The sequence below is a fragment of the Orbicella franksi genome, chromosome 6, assembly GCF_964199315.1.
Source record: "Orbicella franksi chromosome 6, jaOrbFran1.1, whole genome shotgun sequence".
In the NCBI taxonomy this organism is placed as follows: domain Eukaryota; kingdom Metazoa; phylum Cnidaria; class Anthozoa; order Scleractinia; family Merulinidae; genus Orbicella; species Orbicella franksi.
This window is the reverse complement of record NC_138150.1, coordinates 32008931-32029862: the sequence shown is the minus strand read 5'-3', so window position 1 is coordinate 32029862 and position 20932 is coordinate 32008931. Positions and strand designations below refer to the sequence as shown.

Sequence of the window (20932 nt, the reverse complement as noted above, 5' to 3'; positions counted from 1 at the left end):
TTTGCGATGTGCGAGGAACAAGAAATGTCTATCATACACTTGTCATTCTGACGGCCACCATGACAACAAAATATGTGAAATGAATAACCAAACACGACTTTCTAAGCCAAAGGACTTCAAAGCAACCAAGGGATTCACTTACTATGAGAAAAGTGAGGCAACAACCACTTTCATTATTGCTAACGGATCTGTATCAGATTTATAGTTTACTTGTCTCGTCCATGATCCCAAAGTTCTTATATAGCCAAGTGTAAAAGTCATCTAGCATGTTTTTACATTTAAATATTACGGGTCTAGCATGGTATGCCTTGTCGAGCTTGTGCCTTGCGAGGACTGTATCACACAATTTTAAGGCAAGATCTTGCAAATGTCAGTTTCAGGATGCTTCGTCCGGGTTATGTTTTGTTCTGGTGTATGACACCTCACTCTCACAGTGCTTCTTTCCACCCAGGTGTATGAACGGGCACCGGCGAATTTAATGCTAGGGGGTAACCCTACGATGGACTAGCATCCCAACTAGGGGGATGGGGTGGGGTAGATATATTTCGTCATGCTACAGAAACCGGAGAAAAGCGTCGGCCCAATGGGCCACTTAATTTGTTCGTATGCAAACTTTAGTCTACCTAACTCGTCCGGGCTGCGTATATTAAATATGATGTTTAACAAAATTGTTCAAGTTCGTCACGAGAGGATCCCTAGTCCTTCCCAATCTACGCGGCGTTTACCATCCATTATGAGGTTCTTTGTTTTAAAAGATAACATTGCAATGTGATAACATAACGCCACATGGAAATAATGATTTTTCTTGTACAGCTTTAGTACCCGGTTGGTATTTTCAACAGCCTGGTCATTCATGTAAGAGCATTCGGGGCTCTGGAAACTCTAAAGGAAACGGAGAGTACTGGATCGACCCCGAGAACAACGGAAACCCTTTATCAGTGTACTGTGACATGACAACCGATGGAGGTAGGAGAATTGACTGTTATTTAAACGATGAATTGGATCAATATCTGGAATGAAAACGAAAAAGTGGTTCCAGATGGCAGAGTTTTCACAAACAGTTGAAACCGAGCTCAAACTTGGTTAATTCGAATTTCTCACTATCTCAAATAATATTCCGCTGGATATGCTTTTTTCTCATTTGCTATCTCAAACCCCAACCTCCCCAAGTGAAACCATTTTCGAGATAACCGAGGTTGAGTTAGATAGCGAGATGATATCATACTGGCGACCCCTTGTAAAGCTCACCTTTCCTCTTCAATTTCATAGGATAGGTTAAAATGGGTTTTAATTCTTACAAGATACAGGCGCAGCACTGTCCATAGCCAAGAGACTTTCCAGGAAAGGCGATTGGCCTGCGACGCAGACGTTCTTGTGACTTGCAAGATTATGTGACAAGCACAGAGAACGTCTCTGTAGGGGATCAAAATGTGGTAACTTAGAAAGAAATATCTAAAGGGTACCCGATGTCTTGCTTTATGCCAGTCAGTGAGTCCAGAAGCTGACAAAAATGTCCTTTTTTAAGTCAAAAAAATTATTGGCATTTGCATTTTTTAACCTACGACAATTTCTAAGCCATAAGGAGCATCAATGGTCCCCGTATGCTTATTGTACAGTTCCCCATGCCAGACCCAGGTTCTTGCATATGGGTGGTAAACTAAGCAACACCACGAAATAGAAGATTGTCTTCTTATTATTCCCATTACTCAGTATTCCCACATAATAGCGAAATAACAGGATGTTAAAATGGTCATTTCAGGTGGTTGGGTTCTTATCTTTTCATGTTTTTCTGATATTCTAAATATTATGTATTTCAGGAGGCTGGCTTCTGATCTACAACATTGTGATTGACGGCACCTCATCTCCTCCCACTACCTTGAGTATTGAGACATCATACCGCGGTATCAACCATTATAAGAACAACAACATGGTCCTAGCGACTATCGCCTTGAAAGAGCTGAGAACACACTTGTCCTTCACTCAGCTGAGATTCCACTGCAGTAAACGACTTGGACGTACGTTCCATGTTACCACGGTCACTAACAGCACTGGTAAAGCTGTAGTCCAGTACTTCAGCCGTCAGACCGATGCTAAGCCCTACGCCTGTGGATCATTTGTAAGACTGAGTGGAGACAACTCATTTCTTGCAGGGGATTGTGCCAACTGGGGTTTAAATACATCCAGTGGTTTATATAAAGTTGATAAATGGGGACACGATATAGTGCCTGAGTTGTATAGATATCCAGCATTTATTTCACACTTATATCACTGGAGCGCACTTCCACATCCGCACAGATGGGAATGTGATGATTTTGTAGATGGCTCTACTCTTTCATCTGGAGACTTCTGGAATATTTATGTCCGTTAATCAATAAGTAGTTTGGATGTTTCTGAGAATTTCAATCCAAAATAAATTTTACGTAGACGTAGCTGCAAACTCATGTCTAAAACTGAAGTCAATAAGAGCCGTTTTCTATTGAGAATAGTTAAACCAAAACAGGGGTAATAAATCTAGCCCATCAGAAAGGGCATGGTTAATGCAGTGTCATTCAATGCTGGAAGCAAATAACTGTAAGGGATGTGAAGGGCGAGAAAACGTGTTCAAATGAGTCCCCATTGGTTTTGGTTTTACTTCTGATTGCACGACAAAGTGGTGAAAAGTGCGAGGTTTTTAAGTGTTATAAAAGAAATCAGATGCAAATTACTTTGGACAGTCGTACTGATAATTGGACCGGGTGTCGTAAGATTCATAAAGATAATAGAACTGGGTGGTGTCTTATTCGGTCTGTAATCATAGGAGTGATTACCAAAGCCGGACGATTACGTAACAGTAGTCCGTATAGTTTAATCACGACTATAATAACATACAGGATTGGACAACATGAAGTCGTTTTACCAATAAATCAAAGCAATAACAAAATGTGATGACCAACGTCTTGATGAAATCTAAAATTTTAACAGTTCAGAGTGTTTTGACCAAGATACACAGGGAAAGGAATCTATTCAAGAACATCTGTCCAAGACAGAGTGCAAAGAAAATGACGCGTATTGTCCAGTTACACTGTCCAATTGGGGTAGGATAGGATAGGATACTAGATTTAAACTGTCCAATTACACTGTCCAATCACACTGTCCAATTACAAGTATGACGCGTATAGTGTTCTATTTACGGTAAAATCGGGCTTGTTGATAGCTAATCGGATTCATGATTTGTTATAGCTTAGATTGCAGTTTAAACTGGGGTAATTTGAGGTAATTTGTAATTATAGTTTGAATATTCGTTTTGGATTTTTATTACTAGAACTTATCAGACACCTGGAGCAGAACGAAAGTCGCTATGATCCTGGGGTGGGTACTCCTATAGGAAACAGTAGGACATGCTAGTCGTCTCGCTTAGGGTTGTAAATCTCACTTAGGATATTTAGGACAAAGCGCCACTACTTTTCGCTGTCTACTTTTAGAGTCAATCGATGTAATAAAGAAACGCTTTGCTTGCCGTTTTAAGTGATATCTTTAAGGGGTCAAATAAAGCTTGCCTCACGCTCAGATTGGTCTCCTTCAGGGCTTTCATCCAAATTTTCCCACCAGGATCTCCGACCTTTCGACATAGGAGTTCCCCTTGGGGTTACATCTAGCAGGGCAACAACTGCCGAGTGTGGGTGTGTGGTAGTTAATGTTTACTTCGTACGACTATTACCCAACTCACACAATTCGATGTTATAAACAATTGACGCTGACGCTTCTCTAGACTGATTTGAACAAAGCTCGCTTTACGTTCCTGGATCATCAACTTGAATTCGATAAAGGTAAATAAATCGCTTAAGTAAATTAGAGAAAAGCTAACGTTTCGAGCGATTAGGAATTCGAAAAAGCTCATTTGCACTAATGTTAACACGCGTTTAACGTATTAAGGTAGGATGAATCCCCCATATAGACCATATTCTCAAGGTAATCTGATCCTGTCAAGTCATTTTTGGATACAGAATCCTGTTCGTCTGGGGATAATGTTACCATGCGCGTTACGTGCATGCTTTATCGGCGGATAAAAATACGTGGAACTGAGTGGCGTGGGCTTTCCACGTACTGTGTAACATTCGTCACAGGATCGGCTATTCCTAGAGTCCCCTGGGATTTCTTGAGCCGCGAATAATCTATTCACTGAAAAGGGATCGATTGCCTTGGGAAGAAGTCTTATATGGGGGACTGACTCTCACACGCTTCGCCATTTCTTGTCAATATATACGAAGCTATAAACTAGGCTTGTGTTTGACCTTATCAGTTGGTCGCTACAAAAGATAAAGCCGACATGACTTTATGTAACTCAATGTTTTTTACTGGAATCGTTTAGGAGTCAACTGAAGCTTGAGGGCACCAATATTGGTTTCTTTAAGGTCCTTGAGAGGCTTAATCCATTTTTTTCCGACACTAATCCCTACAGCTTTAATTTACAAAGCCTATGGAACTTTTCTTTGGAACAGAACGCCTATGAAGTGATAGTTCACTCTGGGTCAAAAAGAAAAAAAAGAAAAAATGCTGATTTCAGTCCATTTTGAAGTTTACCTAATACATGTTCTGCGTTTTCACAGTTATAGGTACAAGAGCGGCTTTCTGCATGTCTAATAAAGAGATGCTGTGTAAACTAGTAGGTTTAAACAGTTTGCAATCTTCAAAGGTCTTGTTTTTGTTCATAAGGCAGAAAATTACCTTTTTTGGTCTTAAACTGGAAAGAAGAAACACGAAACAGTAATTAAGAGGCAATCATGGAGAAGAGAGTCATAAAATCCTTCGTTCAGTATTTGAGCTCTTTTTTCTCCTTTATAGAATGTCAGACGTATGCAAGGTGCTAAATTTATGATATAAGTGTCGCGAGACTCACTGCTGCGCAAGTTGTGGTCATGGAAACTATACATCAACAAACAAATATTTTGAAATTAAAAATTAAAACTGCTGTCAAAAATCCCAGTTGGTAGTCACGAAACTACAGTTTATCACCGACTAATCTCCGTTAGAGGCTTTACAGACCCAGAAGCTCGAGAGATTTCAATATTTCAAATATACCTTAAACTAGCATTTATTATTTTTCTATAGTTTTTTTTTTAAATAGCTGATCGAGATAAGCCGAACGTACTATGAAGTTACAAGACAACTGTTTTTCAACTCTATTATATTACAAATAAACAAAACCACAAATGGAATGTTTTCTTGAAATATACTAATTAATTGTCGAAGACTGATGTTTTGAGAATTTCTTTACAAAAGGACATATGGAGCACGACGCTAATAAAGAGATTGCTTTGCATTTAGAAAACAGGAAACGTTGCTAGAGAGTTGTGAATTACAAGCGGGCATGGCCCAGTCGTTTATGGCTCAGTAATTTTTAGGGCTACAGTTTTCTTGATCGCATTATCAACCGACCACAAAATAGATTTGCTTTCGCACACCCCAAAATCACGTCTTCGCGCGTATCTCTAAATAACTATACTTAAAAATGCCTTAGCTTTGTTAGTAAACAGCTGCGTGAGATTTACTCTACATAGCACCCGGTAAGCTAATTTTGGGGCGGAAATGATGGCCAACAAAAAAGTCAATTTGTTTACTATTCGCACTTTATTGTTTGTTGCTAACTAAGAATTTGTTCTCCAAATTTTCATGGACGAAAGCACGCAACGGACTTGAACATGATTAAGTTTTTAAAACAAAACATCCATTAGAATATCGCCGATCTCAAAATGGGCGGAAAGGTTAAACTTTTCAACGAGAGAAATGGTAAGGTTTTTTCTTTTATTTATTGCATCTAACGATAGTTAGAAACGCTATAATCAAGATTTATGACATGTGAATTTTTTACTTAATGTTGAATTTTGAGAAATATAAAGCGCTATCAAAATACGCGGACTACGGTATGTCAATTTTTAGAGACACTTTCGATAATGCGATGTACAGGCAGAGGTGTTCCATATAGGAACACCATGCAGTCCGTGAAGACTGTAAAGAAATGTGTGGTAAACTGGAAATTCAACCCCCCTTGTTATGTATGTTGTCATAAGTTGAACAAGTCGCTAAATTTTAGTCATATTCTTGTTTCTGGTCGTCTTTCATGTTGCACGCTATTGAGTCAGTTTTCAAATGACAGCACACCTTAAGAATGAAATACCTTCTCAGTAGTTATTAGCTATCAAAAAATGAAGCGTTTCTTCATTCTTCTAAATACTCCCGAACTATCGAGATTAGAAGTTGCATTAGACATAAACTATAAATTGAGTTGCTTTAAGACTTACAACATCGTAACAATTAGTAAATGAATGTATCTCGATTTTGAAAAGCTTTTATTGACAAGAATTGTTGACATTTGATTCTGAGCTAGTAAACAATTAAAAAACAACGCATACTTAGGTTACAAATTTCAACTTTTTATTTTGTTACCAGGAGTGTACATGAAAATGTCGGCAGGATTAGGTCAGGCTGTAATGTTTGTGACGATACTTCTTCCCCTCGCCGTGGAATCAAACGTGAATCAATTCTTTGAAATTCGCAAAGGTGGGTCGTTTTTGTCTTCAACAGAAGTCCAGTGAACATTTTTTAAGTTCCATTTAGAATGACATACGCCACCTTCAGATTTCAGGTTTGTTGGTCACGTCGTAGAAACTTCGACAAGTGATGAGTTCGAATGTGGTATGCGATGTTCAAGGAACGTGAAATGTCGGTCATACAACTTGCCATCCGACGGCCACCTTGGCAATAAAACCTGTGAAATGAACGACCAAACACGACGGATGAAACCAAAGGACCTGAAGCCAATCAAGGGATTCACTTACTATGAAAAAGGTAAGTAAATCATTTTTTTTTTAACTTGCCCAAGCATAATCTGCCCAAATCGCGCGTGCTAATTATATAAACTTTGCAATTTCCGAAAGTGGTCGACTTGTAGGGCTTTCAATTCGACCAAACATTCTGGTTTGAATTCCAGAAATTTCCTGCGTAACAGAACAACATTTCCCGGAACTTCCGAAAAAGGATACAACCTCCCGAGGTAAACCCAAAGTTTCGAAAATTTCTTACCGGGAATTTCATTTCCATTTGATTTTCCTCTCGGAATTTCAGGAAGTTCCAGATTGCAGTTCGCATTTCGAAATTCAACAACTTTCTGGGTAAATTCTTTACATTTGCTCCCATTTCGAAAGTTCCAGAATTTTTGGTTGAATTGAATTAAAACGTTCCTGATTTTCTATGCATTGTTATGGGGCTGTAGGGGTTGGGGGAGGGGGGGGGGGAAGCGGAAGTGGTGGGATAACCTTAACTACAAGGGAGAACTCTCAGCATCATCATGACCGCAATTTGCGGTTCTTGCGCTATTATTATGGCCATATATTAACGGACAATACTGTATTCTGTATGAAAAACAACTAAGCCTCGTGTGAGAGAACAATCAAAGGATCTCTTTACTATGAACAGCACTTTTCAGTTACAGCTAATCGAGGTTGGTTTTCCGACCAGCCTGGTCACTCATGTAAGGACATCCTAGATTCTGGACACTCCAGGGGAGACGGGGGGTACTGGATCGACCCCGAGAACAATGGCAACCCTTTATCAGTGTACTGTGACATGACGACTGATGGCGGTAAGTGATATATCATTCTTTGTTGGTCAGTCTCTGAAATGAATAGTGCGAGAAGCATTCGAAAGTAGATTTGACATTTTGAGTTTTGTTATGCCCACAGTTTACGTAATTATTCAATTTTATAGAAGGCTTTGAATCTTTTGACATAAGACGGAAGACTATGCCAACACCACTTGGAATACAAACCTCCCGTACAGACATTTAAGCGGAACGTCGGAGATTTCTGAAGGACATCAGTCTTTTTTTCGGCGTTGCTCAAATTCATTCTCATGCTAATATTTGTCCTGGATGAACACAACAGGAAGTCCCAGGAAACTAGTTTTACGCAAAAACGTCCTAAGTGACGTCAAACTGCAAATGCCAAGGCCAAAAAGTGGCAATGTGCAATCGTCCTTAAGCTTTCAATGGAAAGTTCTCCTATTCCCTTGCTTCCGCGTGACAAAAAATGATCCGTACCTTGGCGAAATTAGACACTGTTACCTTTGTTAAGACAAGCAGTTGTTGTTTTCTGATATTTAAAATATTGTGTATTTCAGGAGGCTGGCTTCTGATCTATAACATTGTGATTGACGGCACATCATCTACTCCCTCTACTTTGGGCATTGAGACATCATACCGTGGCGTCAGCCGTTATAACAACAACAACATGCTGCTAGCGACTAGCGCCTTAAATGTGCTAAGATCTCATTTGTCTTTCACGCAACTGAGATTCCATTGCAGCAAACAAGCTGAACATCGTACATTCCACGTGGCCACGCTCGCTGACGATGCTGGTGAAGCTGTAGTCAAGTACTTCAGCCGTCAGACGGATGCCATGCCCGACGCCTGTGGATCATTTGCAACACTGCCTGGAGACAACTCAGTTACCGCAAATCATTGTACAGAATGGGGAAAAGATGGCGGCGTTTATAACGTTGATAAATGGGGACATGAAGGAATGCGTGAGTTGTACAAGTACCCAGCATTTGTTTCCCCTAACTTCCATTGGGCCACTAATCCGGAATCAGGCTGGGACAGATGGGAATGTGATGACCTAGGAAATTCGAATTCAGTATCATCTGGAGACTTCTGGAAGATTTATGTTCGTTAACTACTGAATACTTGATGGACAAAGATTCTTGATCTCCATTCGCACAAACTCGGGTTCAAATAGTGTGCCTGTTAAGGGGATTTTCAGTAAATATGTTTTCTGTTCAGGAACAATCTGTCTCTGTGGGAGACATGGACCTGTCACACAATTTGGAAACCTTCGCCCAGTTACATGAGTTAGGAATTCAAGCTGTAGTTTAGAGAATTTTAGAGTGAGACAAAGAATTTCGCAAATACGTAAGATTTATATAGCGTTTCACACTTTTACAAGGTAACTTCAAAATATATCAAAGATTTCAGCTACTGATAACGTAGTAACTTTTACACAATTATGAAAAGATATCTTCAGACAATATGTTAAGAGTAATTATGGAGACATACCCGTTACCATGTTAAGAGTAATTATGGAGACATACCCGTTACCATGGCAACAGTACTCATTTCAGAAATGGGCCTCTAATGGACCAATTTCGATATATTAAAATTCAGCCTAACACAATAGACCTCAGCACGAGGCCCTGGGGAATAAACCACACAAACTCTGTAGTTATTCCCCAGAGCCTCGTACTGAGGTCCATTGTTTTAGGCTGAATTTTAATATATCGAAATTGGTCTATTCTAAAACTCGGTTTCCTCAAACCAGCTAGTCTGGTAACTTACCACAATTTCACTTATTTTAGATGATATATGCAAGTCGTGGGTGCTCAGCTGTAATTATAAACTCTCACCAAGGTTAGGTTGAGTCGTACGTGTAAATGGAGGGTCGCTGAATTCGTTAGAACGAAAAATTGTCCAAAAAAACTATCTTAAGCCCGAAAAATGATCTCCCTGGATGTGGCTGCAAAATCTGTTAATTAAGTTCTTAAACGTGCTGTAAAACGCCGCTTCCTTTGCCTTAATTTTTCGAGTGGGTCTATTAAGATAATTGATTCAAACTCGTAAACTTCTTAAACTTGGTTCTTGTTCGTTTTTGTTATATCTCTTGAAAATAGGAGAGAAAACTATTTATCGAAAAATGTGGAGATCCATGCCCATTTAAGAGAATAAACCGCATGTGGATTTAACGAACCGGTCCCAGACTTTACTTGTTTATATTTGTTGCTTAGCGCCTGCTCTCGATGCAAGACGTGGTGTGACATTACCTTGTTCCACTTTTCAATGCTCTGGTTAATTGTGTAACCATGTCATAGTGGTCTCCTGTAGCTCGTCTTTTACTTCTCTTTTTCAAACAGGTCATATCAAGTCATAGCGCAACACTTGGCTTGCTTTCAAGTCAACTTTCTTTTTTGAGATTCGATAAAACAAACTGTGGAAAACTCAACATTTGCTTTATTAAATTGGCAGCTTTAAACGTTCGAAACATGTAGACTGGTGGATTAACCTAACCTTTACAACGCTTAAAATAGTAACGTCAAGCTAAACACACTACAGTCATCTTGTTGTTGCACTCTACGGGTTTTCATTTGGTACCTTTTAGTATTTATTCGTTTCTCTTTATATTAAATGACAGCTTAGATAGACTTTTAACGTTTGCTCTCCTCTCTGTCTTATTCAGCTTTTATTACACGTTATCTAATTCGTACCTGTAAATATTAGTTTTTGTCACTCAGCTCGATGATTATAACTATTACTAACGTAATATCAATCCAAATATTTATTACAATATGAAAATATTACTCCAATACCAATGCCCCCCACCAATGGCAACAAAGTGTATGTTTTTGTTGCTGTTGTTAATTGTTGTTGCTGCTGTTAATGTCGCTGTTATTAACAAAAACTTTAAAGATAAAATAATCTATGCTTGCGATTTACTAAACGACGTGGTATTTTTAGTCGTAAGTAAAGGTAAAGTCTTCCATAATAATAATAATATTAATAACAATAACAATAATAATAAAGTTTTTTGGGCGCATTTAAAAAAACTCAATGCGCTTACACTACTATAAAAAATACGAGCCAAGTGGCCCATCAGGTCCGGAGAGACTTCCATATTAGAGGGGGTACTTGTCGCACCTTTTTGGGGTCAGAAAAGCGGTTTTGGTACCTCCTAGGATGTTCAACCCGCAAAGGTCCACAGCGGGGTCCACAGCGGGAGCTTTTGCTGCGCATTTTGGGTTATGGAGCCGAAAAAATATGACAGGAGATTAATTGCTGTTTGAGAATTGGTACCTCTGAGGGGTGGAAAAAAATTTCAAGCCACGCCCACAAAGCAGGATCTTGGTACCTCTTAGAAGTACTTTTCAAAATTTTCGGCGGGCAACCCCTCCTTTTAATATGGGTGTCCCCTCCCGGGGATCAGGCCGGAGTGTTCCCTGGTTTCTTTAGCATGAGGCGACTTTTAGTACTTCTACTCCCCCCTGGATAGTATGCTAGTCCATCGCAGAGTTATCTCCAGCATTAAGTTCGCCGGTGCCCTTTTTATACACCTGGGTGGAGAGAGGCACTTTGAGAGTAAAGTGTCTTGCCCAAGAACACAACGCAATGTCCCCGGCCAGGGTTCAAACCCGGACCGCTCGATCCGGAGACGAGAGCGCTGACCATGAGGCCGCCGCAGTTACAGTAAATCAAGAGACCATCATCGTCTCTCGGGTAAAGGCTTTCACCACTGAGCGAAGAAAGGTATTTGCCACTGATTTGTCATCAAATTCCAATTCAATCAGGATAGAGGACCCGCATGTAACCCATCTAAGGCTGATGTGGCTTGCTCTTATAATTCGTTGATAACTATACATCAAATGTTCATCTTTAGTAAAGACCCATTGAAAAACACATGCCGTTGATTATGATGATTACTTCCCGATTTTACAGAACGTAAGATTATCTTGTGTTAAACCCTTAGTATAGTTTAAATAATCAATACTGCTGCTGAATGTGATATTTTTACTTTCAACTATAAATTTGAACGTGGGTGTTTGGTCAAGGTCAGCATCCAAAATTGCTCCACGTCACTGCTAAATTTTTGTGAGCAAGCATTTCCTATTCAAGTGTCCCATCATGGAAGCTGCTTACTGGTTCTATGCTCGTGCATATGTGAGAATGACACAGAAGAATATGTTACAAATAAAGAAAACCCATGCAGTGTTACATCGCATACCTTGGCAAGTAAGCGTACAGCTATGTATCGATCAAAGAAAAACATCAACATCTCCGCCCCTTGGCACGCCCCGGGCATTTGACTATTCGATGCGCCTCGGGAGGGTGAGAATTTGACCTCACTGGCAAATATTAATGGCAGGGGTAGGGGGGATTTGCCTCGCGAGCAAGGTGAAGCATTGTCGAAGACATCAAGCCACAACACCGTTCTTCGTATACGTTTTGGATCAGAAACAATACCTATTTTCCATTATCTGTTTTTGCCGTGTATATCTCCGGAGGTTGGGGCATTTGAGGTCGTAGCTAGTATGACCCTAAGAAGGGGCATTTGAACCCCATTTTTGGGACGGGGGTTTGGATTTTGACCAACTGAAAATTCAAAATGTCTCAAGCTCGCGAGAAGGGATGTTGAAGTTTCCAATTGACCCTTAACTGGTACATCGATCAGTTACCGGACAAAAATTCTCCAAAAGTCCTTCGGGGACGGTGGGTCGCCACTATCATCACATTCCCATCTCGCGCCCCATGGCCTGGCGATTATCCAGTGCCTTTCATGTGAAATAAATAGAGCATGGTCATACATCATTTCATCGCTACTCCAGCCCGACCAAGGTATCCCACCCCATTTACCTACACGAAATGCATTAGTCATTTCGTTGTATCCCCAACTGGCGCACTGTTCGGCTAACTGAGAATTATCGTCCTCCATTCGTACAAAAGAGCCGCAGGAAGAGGGCTTCACATCCGTTTGACCGCTGAAGTACTGGACTACATCTTCACCAGTGCTGTTGGTGACTGTAATCACGTGAAATGTGTTTCCATGCTGTTTACTGCAGTGGAATCTCAGCTGGGTGAACGGCAAGTGTTCTCTCAACTCATGCAGGGCGGTTCTTGAGATTCCCATTCTCTTGTTGTCGTAGTTACTTATTGCGCGGTATGTTGGCTCAAGGGTCCAATCCGAGAGGGGTCCCGAGTCATCTATCTCAAAGTTTGCCACTAGAATCCAACCTCCTACAGAAAAAAATACTATATCGTTTTGTTTGAAATAGCACAACAAAGAAATCAATATCGCATTCTGCCTTCAAGCCAATTCATAAAAACCTGAAACTCGAGCTAACAACATTGATATCAGACATATCATTAACTCCTGTATGTGTTGAAAATCACGTAGACTGCTCGTGCAGCTTGCGTTTGTAGAAGCGAGTGATTTTCCCTCTTTGGGAAATTTCGAAACATTTTGAGCGACCATAAATCTTCAGTAAAGCAAAATGGGGTTGATTGGCCTGCACGGCCCGTACGATAACTTAGGTGTTCAATTTTTTTTTTAATTAAATGAAGATTTCCGTCGGCAATTTTTTCCTTGTGTCCGGACTCAATCACATGTACCTCCATCAGTTGCCATATCACAGAAGACTTTGAAAGGGTTTCCACTGTTTTCAGGGTCGATCCAATACTCGCCGCTCTTCACTGGAATTCCACTGACCACGATGTCTTTACAAGAGCGACCGGGATAATGTGAATTAAATCCTCGTCTCTCTTTATTGAGTTAAAGAGAAAAAAATGCTCAGATCATTTTGTAATCACTGGAAACAAATAACGCAGGAGAAGTCCAGATTTGCTGCATTGTCCTTTAAAGTGGAGCCAGTGACTCACACTTGAAGACGAAAAATAACTGTATTACGGTGAAAAAAAAATACATTTTTTCGAGTTCCGACTTATGCTACGCCTGGGACTTATCCAAGGGTAAATCATGTGGTACAAAACAAAGTACTCGGATATACATTGTAAACGAAAGCAGCTGACTTGATAAAGCCTAGTTCACACTAACGACATAACGACATACATGTAAGGACATAATGACATAATGACATAATATAACGACATAATCGCCCTATTTCGGTAATGTGAACATTGACATAACGACATAAGACTAGGTGAAAAATGGAGCTGGAGTCCCTCTTTTGGTCTTTATAAACTCCTTCATACAATTGTCATGCAATATTGGATAGCATCGAACCGCCGTCAATATTTCTTGCTCAGTCATCGCCATTTTGAAAATAGTGCTGGTGTCGCACTGGGCTCGACAATTCTTGCGCCGCTCTTATTGGTTCTTTGTTATGTTGTTATGTCGATGATGTTCACACTTGCTTTAACAGAAACATAACGTCATAAGGATAAGATCAGCTTCTTCCTTCTGTCGTTATGTTCATGTCGTTATATTGCTATTATGTCGTTATGTCAGGATGTTCACACTGTCAACATAAAGGTCCGGTAATACGGGCAACATTTTTCTTCAACTTGTCTCGCAATATTGTTGCATTGCAAGTTGAAACCCTCTGTTGCACGCATTACCACGTTTGTGACCAACTTGTCTCGCAGCAAAGTACAGTGTTGCAAGTCTGCGGAATTCTACACGTATAATTGGTCAATCGTGGGTAAATAAAGATGGCTCCTTCTTTCATATAATTTAGCATTTCGACGAACTTCCACTTCGACTTCTGGCCGTCATTTTATTCCTAATTTTCAGTGCCAGCGAAGTTCTCTCAGTATGAAGCTAGGCGAAAAGTTGTATTTTTGCGACAGTTCTTCCAAGCCTTTTATCTTTTTTGCTGCTTGTTTTGAAGGGACAAACGAGGTGTCCCAAAGACTATGATGGCCCTCGAGGTCTTTGTACAGGGCAAATAGAGAGTTACTGATCTACTTCGAATTCAGGCTCGTCTTCACCGTCCGCCACGCTTCGTGACAGCCAATTAGGAGCGTTGAATTCAAATTTGTTGCGAGACAAGTTGTAGCTTCAGTGGTAATACGAGCAGCAAAACAAAAATTTGCAGCAGAAAGTAGAACTCGAGTCTACTTTGCGCAACATGTTGCCTCAACCTGCAACACTGTATTTTGCTGCGAGACAAGTTGGTCACAAACGTGGTAATACGCGCAACAGAGGGTTTCAACTTGCAATGCAACAATATTGCGAGACAAGTTGAAGAAAAATGCTGCCCGTATTACCGGACCTTTAAATAGCGGCATAAACGTCCTTCTTGTGTCGTTATGTTTATGTCGTTATATCGCCAGTGTGAACTAGGCCTATAAGGCAAGAAGAAATTAATTTTCCACGTTTTGATCTTTCAATTATCTTTCAAAGCATTATTCAGTATTAGATCTTTTGTCGTAACCTAATGAGTGTGAATATCTGATGTACAGCCGTGGTTATTTCCCTACCTTTTCCATAGTAAATGAATCCCTTGGTTACCCTGAAGTCGGTTGGTTTCGAGCGTCGTGTTTGGTCGTTCAATTCACACTTTTTGTAGCCATTAAGTTCGTCAGAATAACAGTTATATGATTGACATTTCTTGTTCCTTACACATCGCAAACCACAGTCGAACTCATCAGTAATCAGGGACTCTATGACATGATCAACAAGCCTGAAATCTGAAGATAATATCTTCTTACTAACCGATCGCAAAGGCCGAAGTGGAAAATATTGGCCATAGACTGTGGCAGTACGGACTGAGCGCAGCGAGGTCTTTCCAAAACGATTGGGGGACAATATGCTGTATTCGGCTTCTAGTTTCATCCTATACATCATCAAAAATTGTACCAAACGCATAAGGCACGTGCGAATGACGAATGACGAAAACAACACAAACGAAACCATTCGAATGCCATTTATTTCATTCGCACAAAAAATGCTTTCCAGTTAAAATTTTAAGTTTTTAACTTGAGTTTTTAAAGTCGTCACTTGAAAACTCAAGTTTGGGTCGCTCAATTCCGCGATTTTGTTGCTTCGTCTTTTCCTTCAGTATTTGCTGTGTTGTGAACGTTAAACCTGTCACCCCGGGGAATCTACAGTGCATTGTGGGCTCATGTTTTGCGCGTTCTTTTTACCTAATATGGTAAGATACGGTAATAGAGAAATAATAAATAGATATATTCGTCATGAAAAATTTCTTCATTTATAGAGTAGAAACTGTAGTTAGCTAGGTGATATTTGGTTTGGGACATTTGAAATTTCCACAATCTTTGAACGGTTGTAACTTTGAAAGAAATGAAGCAATGAACCTCTAATCTGACGAGTTTAAATGAAATTTATCTGGAAACAGTTCGGTATGACATTTTAATATTCAAGGGGCTTGATATTCCCATGGAAACCGTATTAAGACAGACATGTTTCTTTTCATTATTTTAAATCTACCTTATCTCAAATAACATTTTTTAAATTTCTCGCGGTTGCTTTTTTTCAGACAAAAAAAGTTTTCTTTGCTTTTGCTCTATCTTTCTAATATTCAAGAAATCTAAGATTCAAAATATTAGATAAAGTCACCATTCCACTTATAGACCTCAAAGGAAATGCTATGGAACGTGGCACAGGTCTTTTTAAAACTCTTCCAGGTTTTATCGTCACAGCTTTACTAATGTAAAAAGCTCAAAAGCTTGCCTCTCGGTCCCAGAACACCTATTAATGTAAACTGGTTCCTACCAGCTTGAAAAAACAAAATATCTTTCTCAAACTAACGTTAAAGCTTGGATAAGCTAAGATTACATTTTGGGCAAAAGGTTCAACCGAATCTTTATCTTCGATCAAGTCCAGTTTGGTGCAATCTTTTTCTTGTTTACAGTGTTGTTTTTGTTTACTAGCTGACAGTGTTTGAAATTTCTTGCGAATTACACGTAGCAAACGTTTGAAGTTACATTTTTAGGCTTATCCCTGATTATTTAACCAGCATATAGAAGTAAGCAGAAACAGATCGAACCAATTTCAGAGGCATTAAATAGCATTAGTCCCACAAAAATGTTACTCACCTTTTTTAATTTCAAAAAACTGATCGGCATGTGATCCCGAATAGGATGCTGTTCTGTATACCAAGCTATCCACAAATGGAAGAAATGTCATCACAATGATCAAAGCCTGACCTATTGCTATCAGCATCTTCAGGTCAACTCCTGGGGATAAAATAAGACGTTGAGCCTCGCTGAACCGAACGTAAGTAACCTTAGAGTCAGAAGTGCGTAACTGAATTTGATTGAGTAAATTATTGTACACATCTAGGTACGTTTATTAATCCAGTTTATAAGCGAAAACCAGTTAGAACTGTTGTCGTACATTCTGCTGGCTATAACACCTTGCTGATATTCTACTAGTACCAGATGTTATTTTTCCAAGTAACTTAAAATTAATTTCTTGGCTTCTGTCATTTCTTCTTTCTTTTTGTCAGTTGCATTAATTGAGAACACCACACATGGCAAACTGTTTTTGTTTTTTCAAATGAAATCCGATGTTTACAAACATGGTGACTTCCGAAACCTCAGCTGGGTGAAAGAAAACGTGACTGATTACAAAAACGCTGAGGAAACAGAAACATGAGAAAACCGTTTTCCCAGATTTATTCGGTAATGGCTTTTCTTGGGGAGCCGATCATCGTGAATGACAAGCCGTAGGCACGTAAAATAACTAATTTCGACACTGTTTTGAGATCTCACATACAACTGTCACAATTTTCTCTATTTTTGTTTTTGTAGTGAACTGATTATCATTGCTAACAAAGGGTGGCAGTTCTCCATTGTTTCACCTAATTGAAAGCAAAACTCAATAATTTACATGGGAAAAGCCATGGGAATGTGACATCAATCACAGCATTTCCCAATTGGGCATGGAGACCTCCATGAGGACGAATTAAATATTTTCTCTTTTTTTCGTAATCGATGTAACTTTGAAGCGTTGTCTTCGTTACCTATGACAAATAGCATGCAATTAATAAAAACTTTTAAGTTTTTAAATTGAAAATGTCGCGACAAGAGTCGTCTCTCGGGAAGACAAAAGTCAAGTTGAAAATCAGCGTCAATTTCACCATGCAAAAGCTTCATTCGCTCTTATTGCATTGCGAAATTAATTGCAAAGTTTTGATTAAATGGACTCCCCTAGGAAACTTCAATTTAACATTTATATCGTCGGGGTCGATTCAACAAGGAAAGCTCGCTTTTTTTGTACTTTTAAATTAGTAATTACCAAATAAACTAGAGCTGTCATGCATTTTGCGGTCCATGGGTAGTCTACCAATCACATTTTACAGACATGAGCGTTCGAGCCCATCCAGGTGTAATTCTGGTCCCTTAAATCAAGTGGCTTGTTTTTGATGTTGTACAGTCTCTGAGATATCACGTCTATTGACCCACGATGACTGTAAATCAAAAGAAAGAGATGATGAGGGTTGAAAGAGTTAATCCTTGGTCCCGATATAGACTTTATTCCCAAGGTTATCCCTCTCAAGCTATTTTTAGACATGGTACCCAGCTCTTTCGCGGATGTTACCACATGCGTGGTAGGAATATTATCGCTAGTAAAGCCGCGAAAGCAAAATTCGCGTCAGAGAACTGCCTATTTTTACACTCTCCTGAGAACTCCGAAATTGAAAGATGTCTAAATACAACTTGAGTAGGGATTACCTTGGGAATAAGGTCTATATGGAGGAGTAATTCTCATTCCTTGGAATACATGCAATAAATGACATGTATTTTGTTGGCTAAGGTCATTCGTTGTTTCCATAGGTCGGGTTAATCAGTTAAAATCAAAAGAAGCGCTGTTACTGTTGTTACCTGGTTATTTTCAAACTGATGCCGGCATCTTTCCTTCTCATAATTTTCATAAGCTTAAAAACACTCAGGTCATGTAACACCGTATCGCACAACAACGAATCGAGTTTGCAGATGTCCTCGACTAATGATGTCCCCGGCTTTGAAAACAAGGAGGGTGATGAATGTCAAAACTCGTAAAATTACTTCACGGTACGTTGTTAAATTTTCGTAACCACGTTGTTTTCTTTAATTTTGATGAGATTTAAAATGAAACCCTACTAGAAAATTGTCTGCCTCTCTTATGTTTTAGGGTTCTAGCTGCAATCATTGTGGCAAAAGTGTTTTTAAAAACCTAGCAGTTCCTACCCGTTCTTAAAGAATTTACAAGTAACGTATAGTTATTTTTTTGGGAAGCTTTTATTTTCAAAATTATCCATCTCAGTTACTGTTTCAGACTTTAGGAGTAATAAAAACTGTTACTTTTTCCGCCTTTGGGCGACAATTTTTTCCTTACCGAGCCTGATTCTGTGAACAGTGAGAATTGCGATTCCTTCAGTTTTAATTTTTGATAAGTTCCTAACTGCCTTCCAAAAAAAGCCTGACGAAGACATTTCGCGTTAAACTTTTGCATTGTGCACTCAGGTCGTAGGGTTGCTTTGTAAGTGCTTTATTGTTTATTTACACACGACCCCACAAGTTGCAAGCTTAATTACTTATCGTGTTTAAATAAAGGTTACTTACTCACTTACTTACTTAACATTTCATGCAGTTATATATTAACAAAACCAGGGTATTTTAAAATGTGCCCAATTTGAACGAAATTTAATTATAACTGTTTAGCTTTCCACCTTTTCCCGACAGCTTTTCATGATTTCATATCATCTGTATGTTCTGTATCTTAAGATGACTAAGAAAACACACGCGATTAGCTTATTAAAAAAGACACCATAAATGGAATATTTTGTTGAAGTGAATCGATTGACTGTCGAACAGACAGCAAGGCAAGGCATGTTTTGAGAAGTATTTAAATGAGAACACCTGACATTTGGCAAGCTTTGTTTTATTTCTTATTTAAGGCAGTGTTTACAGATCTGGGGACGGAACCCTAGTTGCGCGAAAGAAAAAGACTAATTGCTTATACTCTGGAGACAAAAACTTGATTCCTTCTTTTGGAATTGATCGTGAATGACAAGCCTTGGGCACGTAAAATTACTAATTTCGAAACTGTCTTGAGATGTTATACCCACTATCATAATTTTCTTTAATTTATAAGTCTTTTTAGCGTGAATCGACCAGCATTACAACGAAGTGTGAAAGTTACCCTAATTATTTACCTAATTGAAAAACAAAACTGTTTATCCTTTGCTCAGCTCGTGAGCGGACAAAATTCAACAAATCCTGCAATCTGATTGGTTCCTGGAGCGGGCGGAATTTTCTCATCCGGACCGCCACAGCGGGTGGAATCCGTCCTGTTGATCTATTTTCGCGAACGAATTAGCGGTAATCAGTTCGCAGGATTTGTTGAATTCCGCCCGCTCACGAGCTGAGAAAAAGATAAATATATGTTATTGGCCGGCTGGGAGGTGCGTATAGTGAAAAACTGTGACCTTTCACTATACGGACCTCCCAGCCGGCCAATAACATATATATATTTTTGTGGGAAAAGCCATGAGAACCAGATATCCATTAGAGCATTTGGTAATTAAGCCGTGCAGACCTCCATCCGAGTTTCAATGAAAACGAATGAAACAATATTTTCAAGCTTTCAAGAGGTCTCTAACAAACAAACCTAGCAAAATAGACCCCTTCAGTAAACTCCAACCGGATTTCGTTTTCCTCAAAGTAACGGCTTACTGGGAATAACAAAACGCACTCTCAGCGATATGGCATTTGCATTGTCTGAAGCAAGTTTGGAAGTTTATATTTCTTGTTTCCGTTACCTACAGAAAAAAAATGTTTAGTTTTAAAGATTTTACTTAAAAATGGAGCACCGCCCGGCTCTCGCCGAGGCGGGAGTCATGATGAAAAAGGAGGCAATTTAAACAATCCTTCGTTTGCTTTTGTTGCGAAATCACGATCTTTATGTCAAGACTCTTTAATTCATGCGTCTATCAATGTTAAGCCCGAGGAGGGGGGACCCGAACTGGGTAAAGTCAGATCGAATAGCTTCACCTTAGTGTAACGCCGTAGCCTGATGATGCGCTGCAGGCTTCAAGAGAGGCACAATTTCTCGCTGTGAATGGGTAGAGAATACTATAATCCTAACGCTTCGTTGAGTGACGAAAAGTGAGGTATTTCAAATCCACGCAAATCTCCGGAAAGTAAGGCATTCCGTCAATTTTTATTGAGAGCGAGTATTTAGAAGTAGTTGTTTTATTCGTTGAAAACAAGTGCTTACCTTCAAAAACCGTGTTCTTATTCAAGAGAGCTGTTTCAAGATGGCTGCACAGACGAGCACATGTAATGATGAGATTTGATTCCATTCCACCTAGCAAAAAAATCAAACGACCTCATCCTGGGGCCCAGACTCTCAGTAAATTTCCCGAGGGTGGCGAAGGCAATCGA

At 39.5% G+C, this 20932-nt stretch overlaps 3 protein-coding genes across 3 annotated transcripts; 2 read left to right on the top strand and 1 right to left on the bottom strand.

Annotated features, from left to right (window-relative positions):
- The first annotated feature begins 935 nt into the window (after nt 1-935).
- Nucleotides 936-2368, top strand: LOC145490891 (uncharacterized). The gene is made up of 2 exons (XM_081470010.1): nt 936-966; nt 1818-2368. Exons 1-2 carry the CDS (start codon nt 951-953, stop codon nt 2366-2368), a joined length of 567 nt encoding a protein of 188 aa, XP_081326136.1. The 5' UTR covers nt 936-950.
- Nucleotides 2369-5729: 3361 nt separating this feature from the next.
- Nucleotides 5730-8846, top strand: LOC145490618 (uncharacterized). The gene is made up of 5 exons (XM_081469704.1): nt 5730-5766; nt 6427-6537; nt 6643-6825; nt 7409-7618; nt 8155-8846. Exons 1-5 carry the CDS (start codon nt 5730-5732, stop codon nt 8706-8708), a joined length of 1095 nt encoding a protein of 364 aa, XP_081325830.1. The 3' UTR covers nt 8709-8846.
- Nucleotides 8847-11623: 2777 nt separating this feature from the next.
- LOC145490617 (fibrinogen C domain-containing protein 1-like) lies at nt 11624-20850 on the bottom strand. The gene is made up of 4 exons (XM_081469703.1): nt 20766-20850; nt 16598-16738; nt 13187-13336; nt 11624-12811 (listed from the first exon to the last, which is right to left on the bottom strand). The coding sequence occupies exons 1-4, from the start codon at nt 20848-20850 to the stop codon at nt 12249-12251; spliced, it is 939 nt and encodes a 312-aa protein (XP_081325829.1). The 3' UTR covers nt 11624-12248.
- Between the last annotated feature and the right edge of the window lie 82 nt (nt 20851-20932).